The 16683-nt window shown below is 57.0% G+C and overlaps 1 protein-coding gene across 4 annotated transcripts; it reads right to left on the bottom strand.

The window, feature by feature from the left end:
* Positions 1-3486: 3486 nt before the first annotated feature.
* On the bottom strand, positions 3487-16468 carry GDAP1L1 (ganglioside induced differentiation associated protein 1 like 1). Of its 4 annotated transcripts, none has more exons than XM_082007255.1 (6): positions 16232-16468; positions 13137-13338; positions 9634-9852; positions 7423-7520; positions 7146-7260; positions 3487-4288 (listed from the first exon to the last, which is right to left on the bottom strand). In XM_082007255.1, the coding sequence occupies exons 1-6, from the start codon at positions 16409-16411 to the stop codon at positions 3945-3947; spliced, it is 1158 nt and encodes a 385-aa protein (XP_081863381.1). In that variant the 5' UTR covers positions 16412-16468; the 3' UTR covers positions 3487-3944. The 4 variants fall into 4 exon arrangements, with proteins under 4 accessions (XP_081863381.1, XP_081863382.1, XP_081863383.1 ...); XM_082007256.1 differs by having other exon boundaries at positions 9634-9807; positions 13146-13338; XM_082007257.1 differs by lacking the exon at positions 9634-9852 and having other exon boundaries at positions 13146-13338.
* Positions 16469-16683: the final 215 nt, after the last annotated feature.

Here is a 16683-nt window from a genome sequence, read left to right as displayed (position 1 = left end):
TTCCCATTCATACCTGTGGGTTTGAACTTTTGTCTGGGCGCAGCCTGCTGAATGTGGGCTAGGGACTTTATTCTGTCCTACCAAGGCAGAAGCACCTTTTCTACAGGCTGGTGTAGTAAAAACAGCTTTGCTGAACGCGTGAGTAGGTGTGAAATGACCCTCTTATCCTCCGCTATTGCACAGATAACTGCAGGTGTGGAGTTACAGTAGTTAGCTCTTAGGTTGTACATTGTTTCCCGGTTCTTTCGTTATTTCAGTTTTAATCCCATATTATCATATTTTTATGTGAGCCCTGGCCCTCTCGAAATACTATTATCATATTATCCCGTATTATTTTAATCCCATGTATCTCTCAGGAACCTGAGAGATTTAGTTGCTGTCATTGCCTGCATTATGGATCCAGTCTGGGTGGTTTTGGCTTTGAGCTTGACGACAGCAGTGAATGCCATGAAATGCAACCTGATGTTAAATATTTTCACAAGCTTTAGTGCTTTCTGTTTGCTTTTCTCAGGTGGGGAAGTCCTTCATTTATTTTCACAGCAGAAAGAGGGTTTCCCTGTGCTTGAAGGAGCAGCTTGGGAGGGAGGAGGGAGTGACTGCACCTTGTCAGCTCGCTCAGCGTCGTGAAGCTTCATCTCGGAGGTGCTCAGAAGGGCTTGGACTTGATGAGTAGCCCCTCTGATAATTGTAAGTTCAGCATTTCAGCACAGATACAGATTTTAAGGCCTTGAGGCACCAGAAAGCATGTTTGCCTCTAAAACCCAGAGGTTTTCAAGACTAAAAATTTGCTTGGGTAAATAAGTACATATAGGGTGAAGCCTAAGAAGGACCCTAACTGGGGTCAGATGAGGTACACAGAAGTATTTGGTGGAAGATACAGCACGAGCCATTCCCTGTGTTGTCTAGTGCGGCAGTTTGCTACAGGATTGCTCAGCAGGGAATTGTAAGGTGTCCCAGAGCAGAGATTTGCTCCAAGCAGTATTTCCGGGGTGTCTTACCTTCCAGCCTTACCCCTCGGGTGCTGCTCTTACCCCACGCCTTGCTGAGAGCCAAGCGTAAAGTCCTGGAGTGAGGAAACAGATTTTTGCTATCATTTTCGTATTTCTGCGTACAGAAAGTGACTTGGGCAGCGAGCATCAGGCCAGTGCCCAGCTTATGGCTGTGTAGTTGTGGTGGTCTCCTCTTTTAAATGGAACTAGAGCAGTAAAAGTCAGATTAGGCTCAGACCAGCTAGAGCGAAAGCAACTTATTGTGATGACAGCCTGTAATCACCACAGGGCTGCTTATGGTAACTCGCCAATCTGGATCGATCGGGGTGGTGATGTTCATCTCCCAGTTCGTTTCAGCATGGTCTTGAATGTCAATCCAGCCTCTGCGCCTCACAGTAATTGTCTTTTATCGCTCTCGCAGGTTGCGTTTCCCTAGAGCGATGTCCTGGTATTTTTTCATTACCACAGCAGGAAACAAGGCTTAGCGACAGGGAGTGGTACTGTCTTCACTGATTTTTGCTTTTTTAAAAATTTAGTTCACAACAAAGGCTTGCTAGTGAACATCAGTACAGCATCTGTGGCCCCTCAGCAGCCCACGGAGCGACAGGACTGACAATTCTCATGTGTTGGTCGGGACTGACCCACGCCGTGTTCCAGCTGCTGGCTGGCTGGCTTCCTCGTAATAGTTGCATCATACCAGTGCGCTCCAAAACAAAACCAGCGCCTGTTTTCTCTGGTGTTTAGAGTTCTGATTTGCTCCATGATTTTCAATTTATTATTTGGTTAAAAAAACCCAAACACCACAATAAAAAAAAAATGAGGAGCAAAGTAACCAGCAGCAATCTTGCTAAGCAGCTTCCTTCTGCCTCGTTCCTGGGCTGAAATCCTGGGAACTCAGCAAGTATTGTCTCTCGTTCTGTCTGGGTTTCCTGGCCTTGTACCCCCGTTAATATTCCTTTCTGCACCCGGCGTGTCGTTTCAGCAGCTTTTGGAGATCACCAGGGAATGCGTGCATAGGGCAACGGGCAAAAGTAAAAGGAAGAAACCCAAGTAACAGCTCCACGTCTGTGTGTCTCTGACTTCTTTGGGGGAATTTGGTATCCGCTACTGGACCAGATGAACGGTCATTGTGTATGTTCTTACACCTTTCCGATTCAGCAAAGGGATCACCTCAGGGGACCCTCCTGCCTCCCTCTTCAAAATCATTCATACCGTGAAGCAGGTACGTAACTGTACGTGGGGAGCGTGTGTCTGTCGCGTCGCTCGGCAGCCTCGGCTGCGGGTGCCTGGTCTGCGTGCACAGGTGTGGATTTGGGTTCTCACACACTGGTTTTTAAGTGTGGCCCTAATCACTGGGGAGCAACATGGATAACACAGCACCTTTGCAGCTATACAGGTCGTCATATTCCAGAAGTATGTCAGACCAGCCTACGCAATTGTGACAAGCCCAGCATAAATCTGTGTGTTTTGCATTGTGTAATCGCTATGTGCTCATCCCTTGTAATTCCTGCTAAATATTCACAATTCCGTGGCTGCCAGGTTGTAACAAGAACCAAAGCTCCTGGGAAATCCTGCTGCTTTCAAATACATAAAGCTTATTTTTGAGTCAGAGGCAAATACAATCCCTATGGCTTCGGCCACACTTGGCATACGTTCCCGAGCCTAGGGATGCAGCATGGCTGGCTGGGGATCACCGCTCGGAAAACCAGCCAGCGGAGCTCCTAGCAGGCTGAGCGCTTACAGGAATGGGTGCTTTGGAAGGGGAATACCCGTTGTTTCCACGCGAGTTTTAGCCCAATGCGGTACATGAGAAAAAGCACAAACCACCTGCACATCCCTCTGCCCATGGACATGCTTCGAAATAAGACCAGAAGGATGTTGAACAGATTTAGAAATGTGAAGCCGTTACTCCTCCATATGGTTTATTGAGGATCTCAGTTTTCAAAGCATGAGTAGCAGTGAGGCCTGTTATTCTTTCCAACATGCAAAAGGCACAAGAAAGTCATCAATGTGATTCTGTGCAAAGTGTCTCTAAGAAAACACATAGCGAGGAAATGACAGAAAAGAGCCCCCGATGGAAGAGAAAGCCAAAGTGCCTTCAGGAAAGTGCTGAAAAGTTCTGAAAATGGTCATACTTTGTCAGAGTCCAGATATGGTCAGTCGGTGAAAAATGCTTTGCAAATCCATGAAGGAAAACTCAAGAGGCAGAGCCAAAAGGCTTAAAACAATAATCTCCTTCATGTGCCAAAATTCAGGATGGAAGTCAAAATGATTTATCTCAGGAAAAAAGTGTGTCAGTTCAAGACAGACATTAAATTCTTTTAAAAAAAGCTCACCAAACCCAGACGTAGAAAGTGGATACATTCTAAGAGCAGCTCAATAAAAAATATTCCTTTTAATTAAAAGAATTTTAAAAAATGGATACTTGAAGAACAGAAATTCATCTTGAGTGTGACCAGCTACTGCACCCTGCTCCCAGGAAAGCCTCCAAGCACGACAGCACAATGTCTTCTAGAAGAAGAAAGTCCTCACTACCTGCATGTGTGAAATGTGGCCGACAAACGATTTGGAAACACAAATATACAGGACCGAGTATCCGAGTCCCATTATTGAACTTGGGTGTTGGGAAACTTGCCGGGGTTCCCGTCTCTCCCACTGGAGCCGGCCGGTGCCGGAGGTGGCGCTTCCCGACGGGCACGGCTGAGCCCGTGAACCCCTGAGCCTCTCGCTGGAGTTGAATACTTAAACCTAAAAAAGGCATTTACAAGTCGACGCATTTGTTGTTGTTGTTGTCTTATTTCCTTGCAGTATACGTTTCTACTTCTAGACTATGGAATGTTACATTAAACAATATAATTATTCATTACCTTGCTTCAAATTTCATTACAGTTACTGAGGCTTCATCATAATTTCACACAGCACAGAGACACCAAACTAAACACCGAGCAGCCAGCACTAGATATATTTTTTCTTTAAGTACCAATAAGCAAAATATCCCATTCCCCCCAGAGATCCCATCAGGAAGGAGGCTCCGAAGAAAGAGGGAGGTTTCCGCTTGACCAGCCTGAAGGCGTTGGGAACCACTGCGGAGAGGAGCGTGGTATGTATATCTCCCAAAACTTTCCTAAAGGCGAAGCGTTTTTGTATCCTGTCGAAGAAGGACTGTAGGTTGGGTCTGCTGCCGTCTTCCCAGTATTTCTTAGAGAGTCCCAGAAACTTGAGGCGGTGCAGGGTAGCTCCTAACAAGACATCGGCCAAAGTAAAGACGCATCCGCAGAGCCAGAGTTCACACTTCTGCCCTGGAGAGAGAAGCGACAGAACAGGTAGGGGTAAGAAGAAACCCTTGGGTGGACACCTAAAGGCTTGCTCAAAAGATCCACGAAGGCGGGAGCATTTGCGTTGGACCTGGGGTGCTTTTTCTCAGCTTTCTGATGTCCCAAGAGATCAGACCCCATCTACTAGGCTACGTGATGGAGGATACATGGGGCCGCAAAGCTGGGGATACGAGTTGATCATTTATAGCCCACATAAAGATACAAATTTCTCTCTGCAAAATGTCTCTGTTGCCTCTCTCCCAAGTCAAGAGCAGCAGGAGATGGCATCCTCCTGTACCCAGGACATCCCTGAAAAAGGGCCGTTGGTCCCCCTCGAAGGAAGATGCAGTGCAGTGACCCTTTCTGCTGTGTTAGGGCTCGGGGAGAGCCACAGCGTTTGTCCTTGGCTTCGTCGGGAGCTGTTTCAGGGGTGTCATGTTAACTTGTCCTATTTTAGGGATGTGAGAAATCCTCGGGAATTAAAACCATTTGCTGGCCGGCCTGGCTGCTCTCCCTGTGTGCTGTTGGGGAGGTTCTGCCTCTGTCCTCTCTCCAGCAGTGGGGACCCCTGCTCCAGGACACCAAAACTGGCAGCACGTCTCTGCCAAGAGCCAGGTTTTGGGGGAGGCAGAGCTCGGTGTGAATGCTGGGCGTGAAGAAAGACACTAAAGCGTTGGGGGCCCCTGATAGTGGGTGACCCTGGAAATAACCTCACCAGAGAGACATCCAGGAATAAACCAAGCTGCTGTTAGGCTGGAAGAAGTGAGCTCAGGCCAGGGTAGCGTTAAACACTCTCCTGATGCCCTTTCACTACTGAGGAGCAGGGCTGGGATGGAGCTAAGGGAGATGAAGGGAGGTGCAGGTAACGAAGAACAGCAGAAGGGCACAAAACCTGGCCCCATCCAGCCTGAGCCCCTGGCTTTGCACCACATCCTTCATTTCGGGGCTCTCCCGCTGCCTTGTGGCTGTTCTATCGGGGAAGGAGAGAGGCACTGGTGCTGCAGGGCCAGGCCAGGGGAATTACTGGTAATTAGCAGCCCTCATTTGTAGCCGCTTGGCAGCCTGCCGGATCCTGCTAGAAGCACAGCCCAAGTGGACAGATTGCCTGTGCCTAATTAGTCAATAAATGTTTTCAGTGACTAATGAACTGTGAGGGTGTTGCAGCTGGAGCCTCCTGGGTGCTGCGGGATGGTGCGGGTGCTCTGGCTCAGAGGTGAGGGAAGCAGGGTGAAGTGCCTGCCCGCTCCTGGGCACTGCTGCGGGCAGAGGAGAGAGCACGCCGGAGGCTGGCAGCTGCTGGAGAGAACCGTGATCTGTCCCCGCTGCTCCTGGCTCTGGGCTTGTACCCGCCGCCGAGGCCTGGACCCGGCTGTGGGGTGCCCCGGGGCAGAGGCACAGGCAAGGGCAGCTCGTCCCCAGCGTGGACCAGCCTGTCCCAGCCGAGCAGGGTGCCTGTGACAGGGGGTCGCCCTGTGCTCCTGCAGCCTCTCCCACCCCCCTCCTGCCCGCCCTGCCGCGCGTCAGGCCGGCGGCTGGGCTGCGTGGGAGGAGAGCTGCTGCACTGCGGCTCCTGGGAGGTTGCCCAAGGGCTGGTGCTTGCGCCCGCTGCTGGGATCCCGACCTGGCTGTGGGTGCACCAGGGAGAGTTTGGGGGCCCGGAGCACAGGGCAGGAAGAGCATGCGAGGACTGGAGGCAGTGGAGTGCCCGGGTGCTGGTGGCAGCAGCAGCCACCCCTCTGCTCCAGGCACCCGGGACGTCCTCCAAGGGCACCTCAGGCTGAATTCGGCTGAGCTACCCCAGCTCTCGGCTCAGTTAATGAGGGTGTTCATTGGAGGCAATTAGGGCAATGCAGGATGCTGCTGTGAATGCATCAGGGCTCTCGGCAAACCCCCAACCCGGTGCCGTGCAGGGCCTGACCTTGGCGCCTCTGAGGGCCCTTTGGTGCGGCCCCGGTGTGACGCACGGCTCCCCGCAGCCGAGGCTGGTCCCGAGGGCAGGGGCAGCTGCGGGGCCGACCCCTGATTAACTGTGTCTGGGCTCTGCTCCAGACCTGGCACCGTGGTGCTGGCGGCTGCCCGCCGTCCCGGGGCTGCCGTTATGAGCCCTGCCGGCAGCGGGGGCGGGAGGCTGATGGCGTCATCCCGGGGTGGCAGTGGGACAAGCCATGCCCAGCTGTGCCCACGCATCCCTGTCTGCCGGGGTGCCGGGGTGGCCCTCGGCAGGCACCCAGCAGTGCTGGTTTGATGTCAGGGATGGCTGGTGTTGCCCTCTCCCACCCGCTGGTGTCTGACGCAGGTCCGGTAAAGGCCCCCACCCCTCCAGGGCCCCTCAGATTCCCATCAGGTTTCCTTGCCCGCGCTCCGCTGGGATGTGCCGCAGCCCCACAGCTGTGGGGGCTTGGCTGTGGGACTCGACCCCAGCCCTGCGCTTTTGTCAGTCTGAGCTCCTCGTGGTGCAAGAGCCTGGGGCCAGCCCGCTCCTTCCCAAACCAGCCAGGGCATCAGTCACTGGCAGCCCCTTGCTGGGGCGGAGGGGACCTGCCACCACCTGGGACGATTTCGGAGCTCCCACAGAGCAGCCGTAAGGACAGGGGTCCCGCTGTTCCCTGCGGCTGGGCATGCAGGGGCTCCATGGAGCAGGGGTGGTTTGCCAGAGGTTGGTGAGACCATGGCTGCAACGACATCAATGTATCCAAAACCAGGAGAGCCCAGCGGCAGCCCCGGCCCCACCGGTGGTTGCCCCGTGGGGGACATCCATCAGGTGCAAAGCCATCGGCTGTTCCTGGTGTTGCACCTCAGCCTCGTGTGGAAAAACACCCCATAAACGCAACCCAGCGCCTACCTTGGTACTCCAGTTTTCTCTTCTCCAGCTCAGCCTCGATCTGGTCTAGCACCATCCCCAGTTCACCAAGAATCTTCTTCAAGTAGTTCACGTTGTCGTGCTCCAGGATCTTGGCCTGGGTGGAGAGCAGGGTTATGATGGGGGATGGATGGATGAATGGACAGATGGACACATGCCCCTGCAACTGTGCAGGGACATAAGGCACTAGGTGCCCATGGCAGGTCTGCGGGTCATGTCCCACCACCACCAGAGATGTGTGTGGCTTTGACCCGCTTACCATGAGCTTCTTCTGCTTGGAGAGGTAGGGCTCTGACAGCTGTGGCTCCTCTTCGTGGTCCAGCTTCATCAGCTCCGTGTTGGCATTAGCTAAATGTCCTGGGGGGAGACAGACAGACAGAGGGGCTGGGGAGGCTGTGTCTGGCAGGGGTCAGGATGACCTTGTGTTCGGTAGCAAAGCACCTTGTCCTGCATGCAAAATAGTGTTGTGGCACCAAGAAAAACAGCCTGGAGAGCTAAAACGGGCCAAATTCATGGCTTTCTGCTGCTGTGCTGTCATACCGGTGGGTGGCTGGGGCATCGCACGCCCTCCCCAGGGCACATGGCTTCTTCAGCTCTCCCATCCACCCCGGCAGGGCAGCGCTGGCTGCGGGGTACGGCAGAATCCTCTCCCTGGCCGTGGCGAGTCCCAGCTCCGCAGGTTTCAGCTCTTCATTTCCTCTGCTGGATTCATCTCAGAGCTGCTAGCAGATCTCTGTCTCTTACTGTTTTAAGAACATCCCTGAGCTTCCCCATAACCTGGTTCCTGCAGGTCAATCCTTTGGGCTGTCCGAGCCAGCTGCCCATGTGTGGGTGTGTATGCGGAGCAGCGTGGGAGGGAGCGGCGTGGGAGGGGGTGCTCCCTCCCGAATGAAGCTGTCCAGCCCTGGCTCGGTGTCCGGGGATGCCATTCGGTAGCATGGAGCCCATTGCGAGCGTGGGAGAGACGCCCACCCTCCTCCCTCCCAGGGCACGGGGAGGATCCGAAGGGCTTTGTGCAAGGGAGGTGACGGAGGGAAAGGAGCAGAGTAAATGGAAGAAAAGAATACGAGATGCAGAGTAACACCTTAGGGACGACATAAATTAGCGGAGCTGGGCTAATCTCTTCCCGCCAGGGACCATCTGTCTCTCCCTTCTCATTCCCTCCAACGAGGGCTTGGCTCTGCTGATGCGTGGGTGCGGGAGGTGCCCGGGCTGGCCCGGGCGGCAGCCAGCAGTGGGCTGTGTGCCAACACAAAATGGTGAAACTTCCCGTTTTCCACCACGACCCTTGAAGCTCGTGCTTGCTAAAGCTCCCAGCCGGTTCTCCTGGGGCTGTAACTTGGAGGGAAGCCTGGGTATCACCCTGGTTTTGTTCCCCTGTTCCCCTGGGGAGAGCCTGACCCTCAGTTCACACTCTCCTTGGGACACAACTACATGGATTTGCCTCGACACCCACTGCAACGGGGCAGCCGAGCCACCGCCTGGGGGTAGGGGATGTGCTGGGGAGGAAGGCCACCACTGGCACTGGGGCATCCCATGGAGCTACCCACAGCCCCTCCCTTGCAATGGCTTGGGCAAAATGCCACCAGTGAGGAGGTTTGGACGGTGAGATACTTTTAAAGACCTTGGCAGAGTGCTGGGGAGGTGATGCGAGGCAGACAGGGTCTGAAGCCATCACAGCAGCACCCTTTGGGGAGGGGACAGGCTCTGAACCCTGCATCTGCCCAAGGTCTGGGGGTGGAGGCGACACTTGGTGACAGAGGGAAAGCCGCCCGAGCAGGATGCCAGCAGAGGCAGGGCAGACCATGAGATACACCTCAGGAGCAGTCTGTTTGTGGCTGAGTGCATCCCATTTCAGAGCGACCATCTGTCACCCAGACAGCTGAAGGGACAGTGGAGGGGATCAGTGTTTGCTATGGGCACTGTTTGGGTCTGGAGCCTAAAGGAGGGGGGGGATGCGTGGGGCACGCTGCTGCCCTCCTAACAAGGTCACTTTTCTGGTGAGGGACTCTCTCCAGGAGCAATCCTTGCTGTTGAGTTATATTAAGCATCGTCAATGTTTCATGAGCGCTTGAAGGTCAGGTGCAGAGTCTTATGCCGATTCATCCACTGTCTGCAACTCCATCTGGCTGTAGTCCCTCACCTTTACCCTTACAGCTGTTGGAGGGAGGGGGGATGTTCGGGAGAGGGAGCAAATTCATGTGCCGTAGAAAGAGCTGGGCGAGAAGTGTGCATGGCCCGTGGGAGCCCGGACACCCCCAGGGTGCCTCTACAGGGTACCTGCAGCTCCCAAATTAGCTGTGCTTTGCTGTTTCCCAGCTCTGTCCCTGCCTGTGTCAGGGGAAAGGGGAGATGAGCAAGAGCAGGGTGGCTGGCCAGGCTGCGGAGCCAAACCCAGCCTAAAGGAAGGGCTGGGGGAGCCGTCCCGCCGGCGCCGGCCCTGGGCAGCCCCGCTGGAGAGGCAACTTACTGCGGATCTCAGCGGTCGCGTACTTTGGGATCATGGAGTCGGTGGTGAGCTCGGGGTGCAGGATGCAGCCGTGCGTGTAGGCGTCCATGGGGAGCGAGTCCAGCAGCTCCCGGTACTGCAGCACCCGCGAGTGCAGCAGGCTGCCCGGCTCGGGGATCAGCTGGGTGACGTTTTCTGCGAGGGCAAAGAGAAAGGTGTTGGCGGGACACTCATTAGTGGCTCGTTAGCCAGGACCCCAGAGCTACCTCCGAGCAGGGACCCAAAACTGTACTCCACGCTCGGCTCGGCCCCCTCCCCGCTGCCCGTCCTGGCCAGGAGCACGTCCAGCCTGTGCCCAGAGACGGGCAAACCCACGGGACCACAGGGATGTGTACACGTGTCGTCACCCGCCCCGCAGCCCCCGTGTCCCCAGGAGCTCAGCGTAGCAAGCCCTTCGCCTCTGCAGCCCCTGAATTTGTGCACTGTGGTTTCACATCTCTCCAAAGGGGAAGAAAATCTTCCTGTTCTGCAGAAAACAGCTAAACCACAGGGATATGGGTTTGGGATCTCCTGAATTACGCACTTGTTACAGCAGTGGCTGCCTTGAAAATCCCATCCAAAAGGGATAATCGGGGAGCTGGTGACCAAAGGAGGAGCCCAGCACATCTTCCCTCCACGCTCAGCTGCAGGAGCATCCCTCACCCCGGCCAGCTCCTCCTCACCTTGTTGGGTTTTATTCACCTTCTGCGGATGGCAGTTTGCATCGTGCTCTTTTTATTACACTTTCAGCTCAAAATACACAGCAGATGACACCACAAGGAGGGAAATGTTGCTCTTGTCTTCTCCAAGAATATCAGGTCCATTTTTTTAATGGCATCATAAATGTTTATGGTGTTTTCAGATACAACTTAATAGGTAGTGAGTAAATTTACCCCCGTGACTCGGTAAAGCCGGTTGCCCACACGTCCGCAGTGCAGGGCTCACCACGTGCCAGCGTCGCGGGCCGAGGTAAGGCGTGATGGCAGAAGGACTTTGGCAGACACGGCCAACGCGGCTACTTAATTAAGAGCCTGAAATGACGGTTCTGCCCGGCCCCACTGCCGGCGGCAAGAGGGACGCTGCGGGCACAGCCTGGCCGTGCCTGCCTGGCAGCGACGCACAGCTCGCCCTGCCCTGGGCCAGGCAGCATCGTGCCTGCCGGCACCAGCGGCTGGATGGGAGCCAAGGAAATTTTGGCAGCTCCTGTACTGCAAACCTCCTAGCAGCTCTGGTTCGGGGCTGTCTCTGCTGGTAAGCTCCACAGAGTTGTTCTGACCGACAGGTATCGGCGTTACTGTCCCCTGAGTGAGGGGAGGTTTTGGCAGCTCCTCCCCGCCCGCGGGCTGCTCGCTGCCTGTGCTGCCTGGGCTCCAGCTCTCCAAGTGGGGATTTTCCACCCGGGAAAAAGCAATCAGCTGAATGAAATAATAATAACTGACCTACAGCCTGTGTGCTCCGTCCACAGGGCTCCTGGCCAGCAGCCCATGGGCTGGTGCTGACACTGGGAACCAGCACATCCAGGGTGACTGCCCCATCCAGCAACGAGACGGAGCGACCACAAGAAACAGCAGCGTGCTGGCCACCGGCCCACGTTGTTCAGCATGTCCCAGGGAGGACTTTCGGTGGGACTTTCGCCTTGCCTTTGCACGCCACAGTGGCCCTGCACCTATGGGCTGCTGTAGCATATAGTCAGCAAGCGACGGGCGGGATGGGGGGATGCTCAGAAGGATGGGCTTGGGGGTGCAGCCCTTGGAGGAGCCCCTTGACCAGGCTCTGATATGTGTTGCCACCAGCCAGCTCATCGGTGGTTTCTTGGCACTGCTGGGCACTGCTCTAGTGAGAAGCACCCTCAAAGGTGCTTATGGCACTATTCACTGCTGCTTTTGGGAAAGAAAAACACTGCTCATCACACCACCCTTTACTTACAGCTCACCCTCGGTGTGTGTGTAAGCAGCTGTAAAAGGTCATGCTCCCAGCCCAGGGGAAAACATAACTCAGTGAATACACCTTCTTATAAAGGCATTTTCACGCCCTGCACATTTCTGCAAGGTGGGTGAACCCCCCTCGGACCAACACCACGGCATCCTGATAATGCTTTCGCCAGCTAGCGATGGTGGGCGATGGCTCGGAGCAGAGCACGCAGCAGGGAGTGATGCTCTGGGTCCTCTTCCCCGGAGCTTCCCCTCTCCATTTCTCAGCGAAAAGGTAAGAAATTGCACCTGGCTGGAAAATCTCAATGACAGGAGTTTCCCAGCGCACGGGCAGCGCTGCGTCCCCCTCCTGCTGGGGACAGCCTGTTGTCACATATGCCGGACCACCTGCCCTTCACAGCGACGGAGTGAAGCTGCTGCGCGGTGCGGGGACCACGGGGCGATGCTCCCCGCTGCCCCTTGGCCCCGGAGTTGCCGCTGAGCAGGAAAGTGGCTGCCGTTTCCTGGGAGCCGCTGCCGGCGTGGGCTCCTCCTGACTGATCCCATCCCCACTGCCCCACCGGCGAGCGAGCACCGTGCCTCTGCGGAGCAATACCAGCGTGGTGGGGCCGGAAGAGGACAGCCGCTGAGCTGGCAAGATGCCCTTGCCTCGGGAGCTATTTTGAGATGTTTTTGATGTCTCTGTTTCAAGGGGGATGGATGCTGGGGCGAACGTCATGATGGCTCAGCCCGAGCTCCCTGCTCAGCTTTGAAGCCTCCCGGCGGGGCATCCCAGCCTGACAGCACGCAGGTTTGGGGAAAGAAGGGACGTGAGATGCCAGGGAGAGGCTGCTTGCCGCAGTGTCTGTGCAAACAGCCGCCTTCGAGCACCGTCTCAGCATCCCTGTGTGCCGGGCTCAGCCGGCCACAGACTGCGGTTCTGCTCCGGGGGGAATATGAGCTTCCCTCTCCCGGCTGTCCCTTCCTCTGGGTTTGTGTCACATCATCCTCCCATGGTCCCCAGCACCACTGGCCTTGTCTGACTTCAAAGTGCAGTTTCCTCCGAGGCACCAGGGACGGCAGGGTCCCCTGCCCACGGCTGGCGGCGCAGGGCTCACCGAGGGAGAGGGGCAGCAGCGCCTGGGTCAAACCCACCTTGTCTCAGCAGGGCCACTTACGGACGTCTTTATATCGTTGGCCTGAGGCCAAAGTACAAAGGTGGCCAAACCCAGAAGCATTCCTGCGGGCCGTGCCCCCGCTGCATCTCCGGTGAGATGCCACCATGCGCCACGGGGACGGGTGGAAATGGTCCAGTTTGGGAGTGTGACCTCCAAGGCAGAAAAAGGGGGGACCCAGCTATGCCCCCCCCAGAGTCCCCCAGGAGCACTTCCAAGGGACATTTGGGGATTTCTGCTGGAAATCCTTCATTTTCATGGGAAAACATAGAAGTTTGGGGAGGGCTGGTGGCTTGCTGCTTTTATGGGGTAAAGGTGAAACTTTAAAGGAAAAAGTGGCTGCATTTGGCAAACAGCGTTTGGATTAGACCTGAGTCTCCCCCGAGACGCAGCCCGCCACGTCCCTTACCTCCCGTGAAGTTCTTCTCCATGTAGTCGATGATCTGGTTGTAATCGCTGATGATGTTGTCCCTGTGGATGATGACGGGCACCTCCTCCCCCAGGTTGAGCCGCATGAACCAGGGCTCCTTGTGCTCCATCAGGGGCATGCTGACGTCCCGCTCCTCGCAGTGCAGCCCCTTCTCCGCGATGACCAGCCGCACCTGGGGCGAGAGGCCAGGGAGAAAGGGCTCAGCCCCACACACCGAGCTGGTCCCCAGAGCCCTCGAAGCCAAGCAGCCCCACCGCCACCCCACAGCACCCGCCTGGCCCTCCCCTACCACCGAAGCAGAGCGATGTGCCATGACACGCGCCCGTCCTGCAAGAGGCCAAGCAGCTCTTGGTATGGGGCAGCTGCAAAATCCAGGCAGCCAAGCAAGGGTTTGCCTCCCCAGTAAATGGGGGAGACCCAAGCCCAGCCTAACTTTGTGGGATCATGGAGCGTCCTCCCTCTGGTCGCTGGTGGCCCGTGCAACAGGGGGTAGGGGGGCTGGGGGGCTGAGCGCCCATCCCTCGGCAGCAGGTGAAGGGAGGTGGCAGCCTCCCAGCTGGGGGGAATCAGTGGAGCTGCCCTGGGTCCCAACATAGCCCAGCACACACCCCAGGAGGAGGAAGAGGAGGAAGTAGAGGCTGCAGTAATGCTACGCCTTGCCCCCAGGGAGTGCTACTGCCCCGCTGAAGGAGGCACAGATGCTGACGCAGGTATGCCCCGCTCTCGAGGGTGGGCTGTGGCTTTGCCGGGCGTGCTTTGAGCGGGGAAAAGGTTCTGTCTCATGGCGGGTTTCAGGTAGCCCCTGCACAGCATCCCTCCTCCTCCTCCTCCTCGCTGCCGCTGGCCCAGAGGCATTGCCCGCTGCCTTCGCACCTCTTGTGCCAAACCCGCTGCCAAACCCGCTGCCTTGCCCTTCCCCTGCCACCGCCCTCCTCCAGCCCCCGGCCAGCGGGCGGCACCGCCGGGCTGGCGCCCGCTCGTCTCGGGGGTGGGAAAGCCGAGTCCAGCGGTGCGGAGGGGCAGGAGGAGGCAGGAGCGGGGCTGGGTGAGGGGCACCGTCCCCATTGCCCGCGGCTGGCTCTTGGGGCTGATCCTGCTGCTTCGCTCTGTGCTCGAGATGGTGTTGAATATGTGCTCAAGGATGGCAATTTAGGCTTCTGGGTTATAAAAATCTGACTGTTATGAACTAAGTATGTCAAACAGGCAAAAAAAAACCTCCTCGGGGGATGTGAAACAGCCACGTTTTACAGAATCATTGAGCGAGGGAAAAGCACTTGTTTTTTAAGAGCTGCTAAAAATACAACTTAACAAATATAAGCATTTCTATCAGTAATTCAGAGTTCCTGGGCAATTGTCATTAATTATTTACAGGGCTGGCAAATTAATTTTTTCTTTTAAAGTCAAACAAGGAAAAGCCGAGGTCCCTCAGCTGCACCTCGCTCTTGGCCTTTTCCTCCCAGCTGATGGATAAAGCCTAGCCAGGACCGCCTGGGGCACCCGGCCCCAAGCTCCCCGTGCATCCCCGTTTTGCTATCAGGAGCCGAGGCCGAAGGCCTGGCAGGAGGCAGCTGCCGGCCGTGAGGCAGCGTGGGCAGGAGGGCTCGGCTCCCAGGGTAACCCCAGTGCCTGCGGGCGAGGGGAGCCCCTGCCAGCGCCCCGAGGAGGGGTTCCAGCCAGGGGTGATGGAACATGCCCGGACCCCCCAGCCAGCCCCAGCAGCGCTGGCACAGCTGGGATGAGGCATCTTGTATAAACCCCATCACTGGCTGTAAAACTCCAAAAATCCCTGTGCGGGCAGGGCCAGACCCTGGTGGGGGCTCAGGGTCCCTCCCACAAACAGCCCCAGCACCACGGCGGGTGGTTCTGAGCAGCTCCCGGGGCAGAGCCGGAACAGCTTCGCCCGCAGTGGGCTCCAAGCAAAACTCCCCTGCAGGGGGGTCCCGTGCAGCCCCCGCCGCTGCCCGCCCCGCGACATTCATCACACCGGGGTGTGCTCGGCCACCTTCCAGCAAATGCTCTTTCCTTGCAAGTGACCTCAAAACCGAAGCTCGAAGCAGTGCCAGCGGGCGCTGTTGTAGCTCCAGGTGTGCCCGTCCCTGTCCCCAGCGTCCCCAGCCCCGCAGAGGTGAGGCCAGTTGTAGGAAACCCTGTACAAGAAGTGCCTTGACTGCTGCCGGCAGCCAAACGAGCAAGACAAAAAAATAACAGCAAGCCCAGCGCGAGGCAGGGGAGCCGGGCACGAGCATCCCTCGCCAGTGCGGAGCCCGTCAATAACCTGCTGCTGGCGCCGGCCATGTGCAGCCACCCTGCTGCACTGGGCACCCACCCCCTTCTTTGTGCCTGCAAGCGGGAATGGGCGTCTCTGCTGCGGGGCTCGAGGGGGCCCGTGCGCCGGGGAACGTTGTGCTCCCCCCGCCCCCCTGAATAGCCCTTTCCCCATATAATGGTGTGGGAATGATGGGGAGTTTGGGGCCGGGAGGAGAAGGTCAGGTTTGCTACACAGCTGCTGTGCTGCAAAATGAGCATTTACTGTTGCCTGGAAAAGGTGATTTCTCGCTGTTTGGCCCCGAGAGCCTTGTATTGAGCTGGGGCACCCTGGGAACAGGATTTCCGGAGCGCTGCTGCAATGTCAGGGGCAAACCGTGGCTGGGTGCCGGGGTCCGCTCCCTGGAAGGAGCTCGGGTCAGGGGCTGCCTCCCCGACTCCCGGCAGCAGGGTGGTCCCGGGGCCTGGCTCAGCCTTTGTCTCCGCTCCCAGCCATGCCAGCGTCGGTGAGCGAGCACAAAGCCGAGGCGGCTCCCGGTGCAAGCTGCCAGCCTGAAGCAGAAGCAGATTTGGCTGAGCACCCCCCCAACCCCGTCCCCTCCCCAGGCAGATGCTGTTAAAACGCAGAACCGCAGTTAGAAAAGAGCTGCCCGGCCACACGCTGCTGCCCCGGGCAGCCCTGGGGACGAGCCCCTCGCTCTCCCTGCGAGTGCCCCCATCCTCCCCAGGCAGTGGGTGCCCTGGGGACTGGAGGTGATTCTTCCCCAGGAACCCAGCCGAGTGATTATTTTTTTTTTTACCTTTTGTGAGCTGAAGGACTGGGTCCAGTGGTACAAAACCAGTCTGTCCTGGGATTTGAGAGCAGGGTCTGTTGGGTCCTGGTTTTCCTCCCCCTCTGTGGATTTCCCTGCGTCGTTCTCCAACGCCGAGATGGGCCACCAGCTGCAGTTGGTGGGAGTAACATTATTGGGAGTCGCCATGACAGCCTGCGAGCGCGCGGGGAGAGGGACGAGGGAGCGAGCGGCGCTAGCCCAGCATCACATGGGCTCCTGCCAGCAGCATCACTCCCGGGGCAGCTCCATCTCCCTGGCCGGGGTGGGCAGCGCAGGGCGATGGGTGCCGGAGAGGGTCACAGGAGAGGATGGTGGCAGCGGCGTGGGTAAATTGCAGCCCGTCCCCACCCGTAGCGGGGCTCCCACGGAAACGTGCGGTGATTACAGGCATCGCTTCAATAAGCAAGTCAGCCGCGGAG

This window comes from Phaethon aethereus (assembly GCF_964289735.1).
Source record: "Phaethon aethereus genome assembly, chromosome: 16".
Classification (NCBI taxonomy): domain Eukaryota; kingdom Metazoa; phylum Chordata; class Aves; order Phaethontiformes; family Phaethontidae; genus Phaethon; species Phaethon aethereus.
Note: the sequence above shows the minus strand (reverse complement) of the source record. Positions and strands in the feature narration are given on the sequence as shown.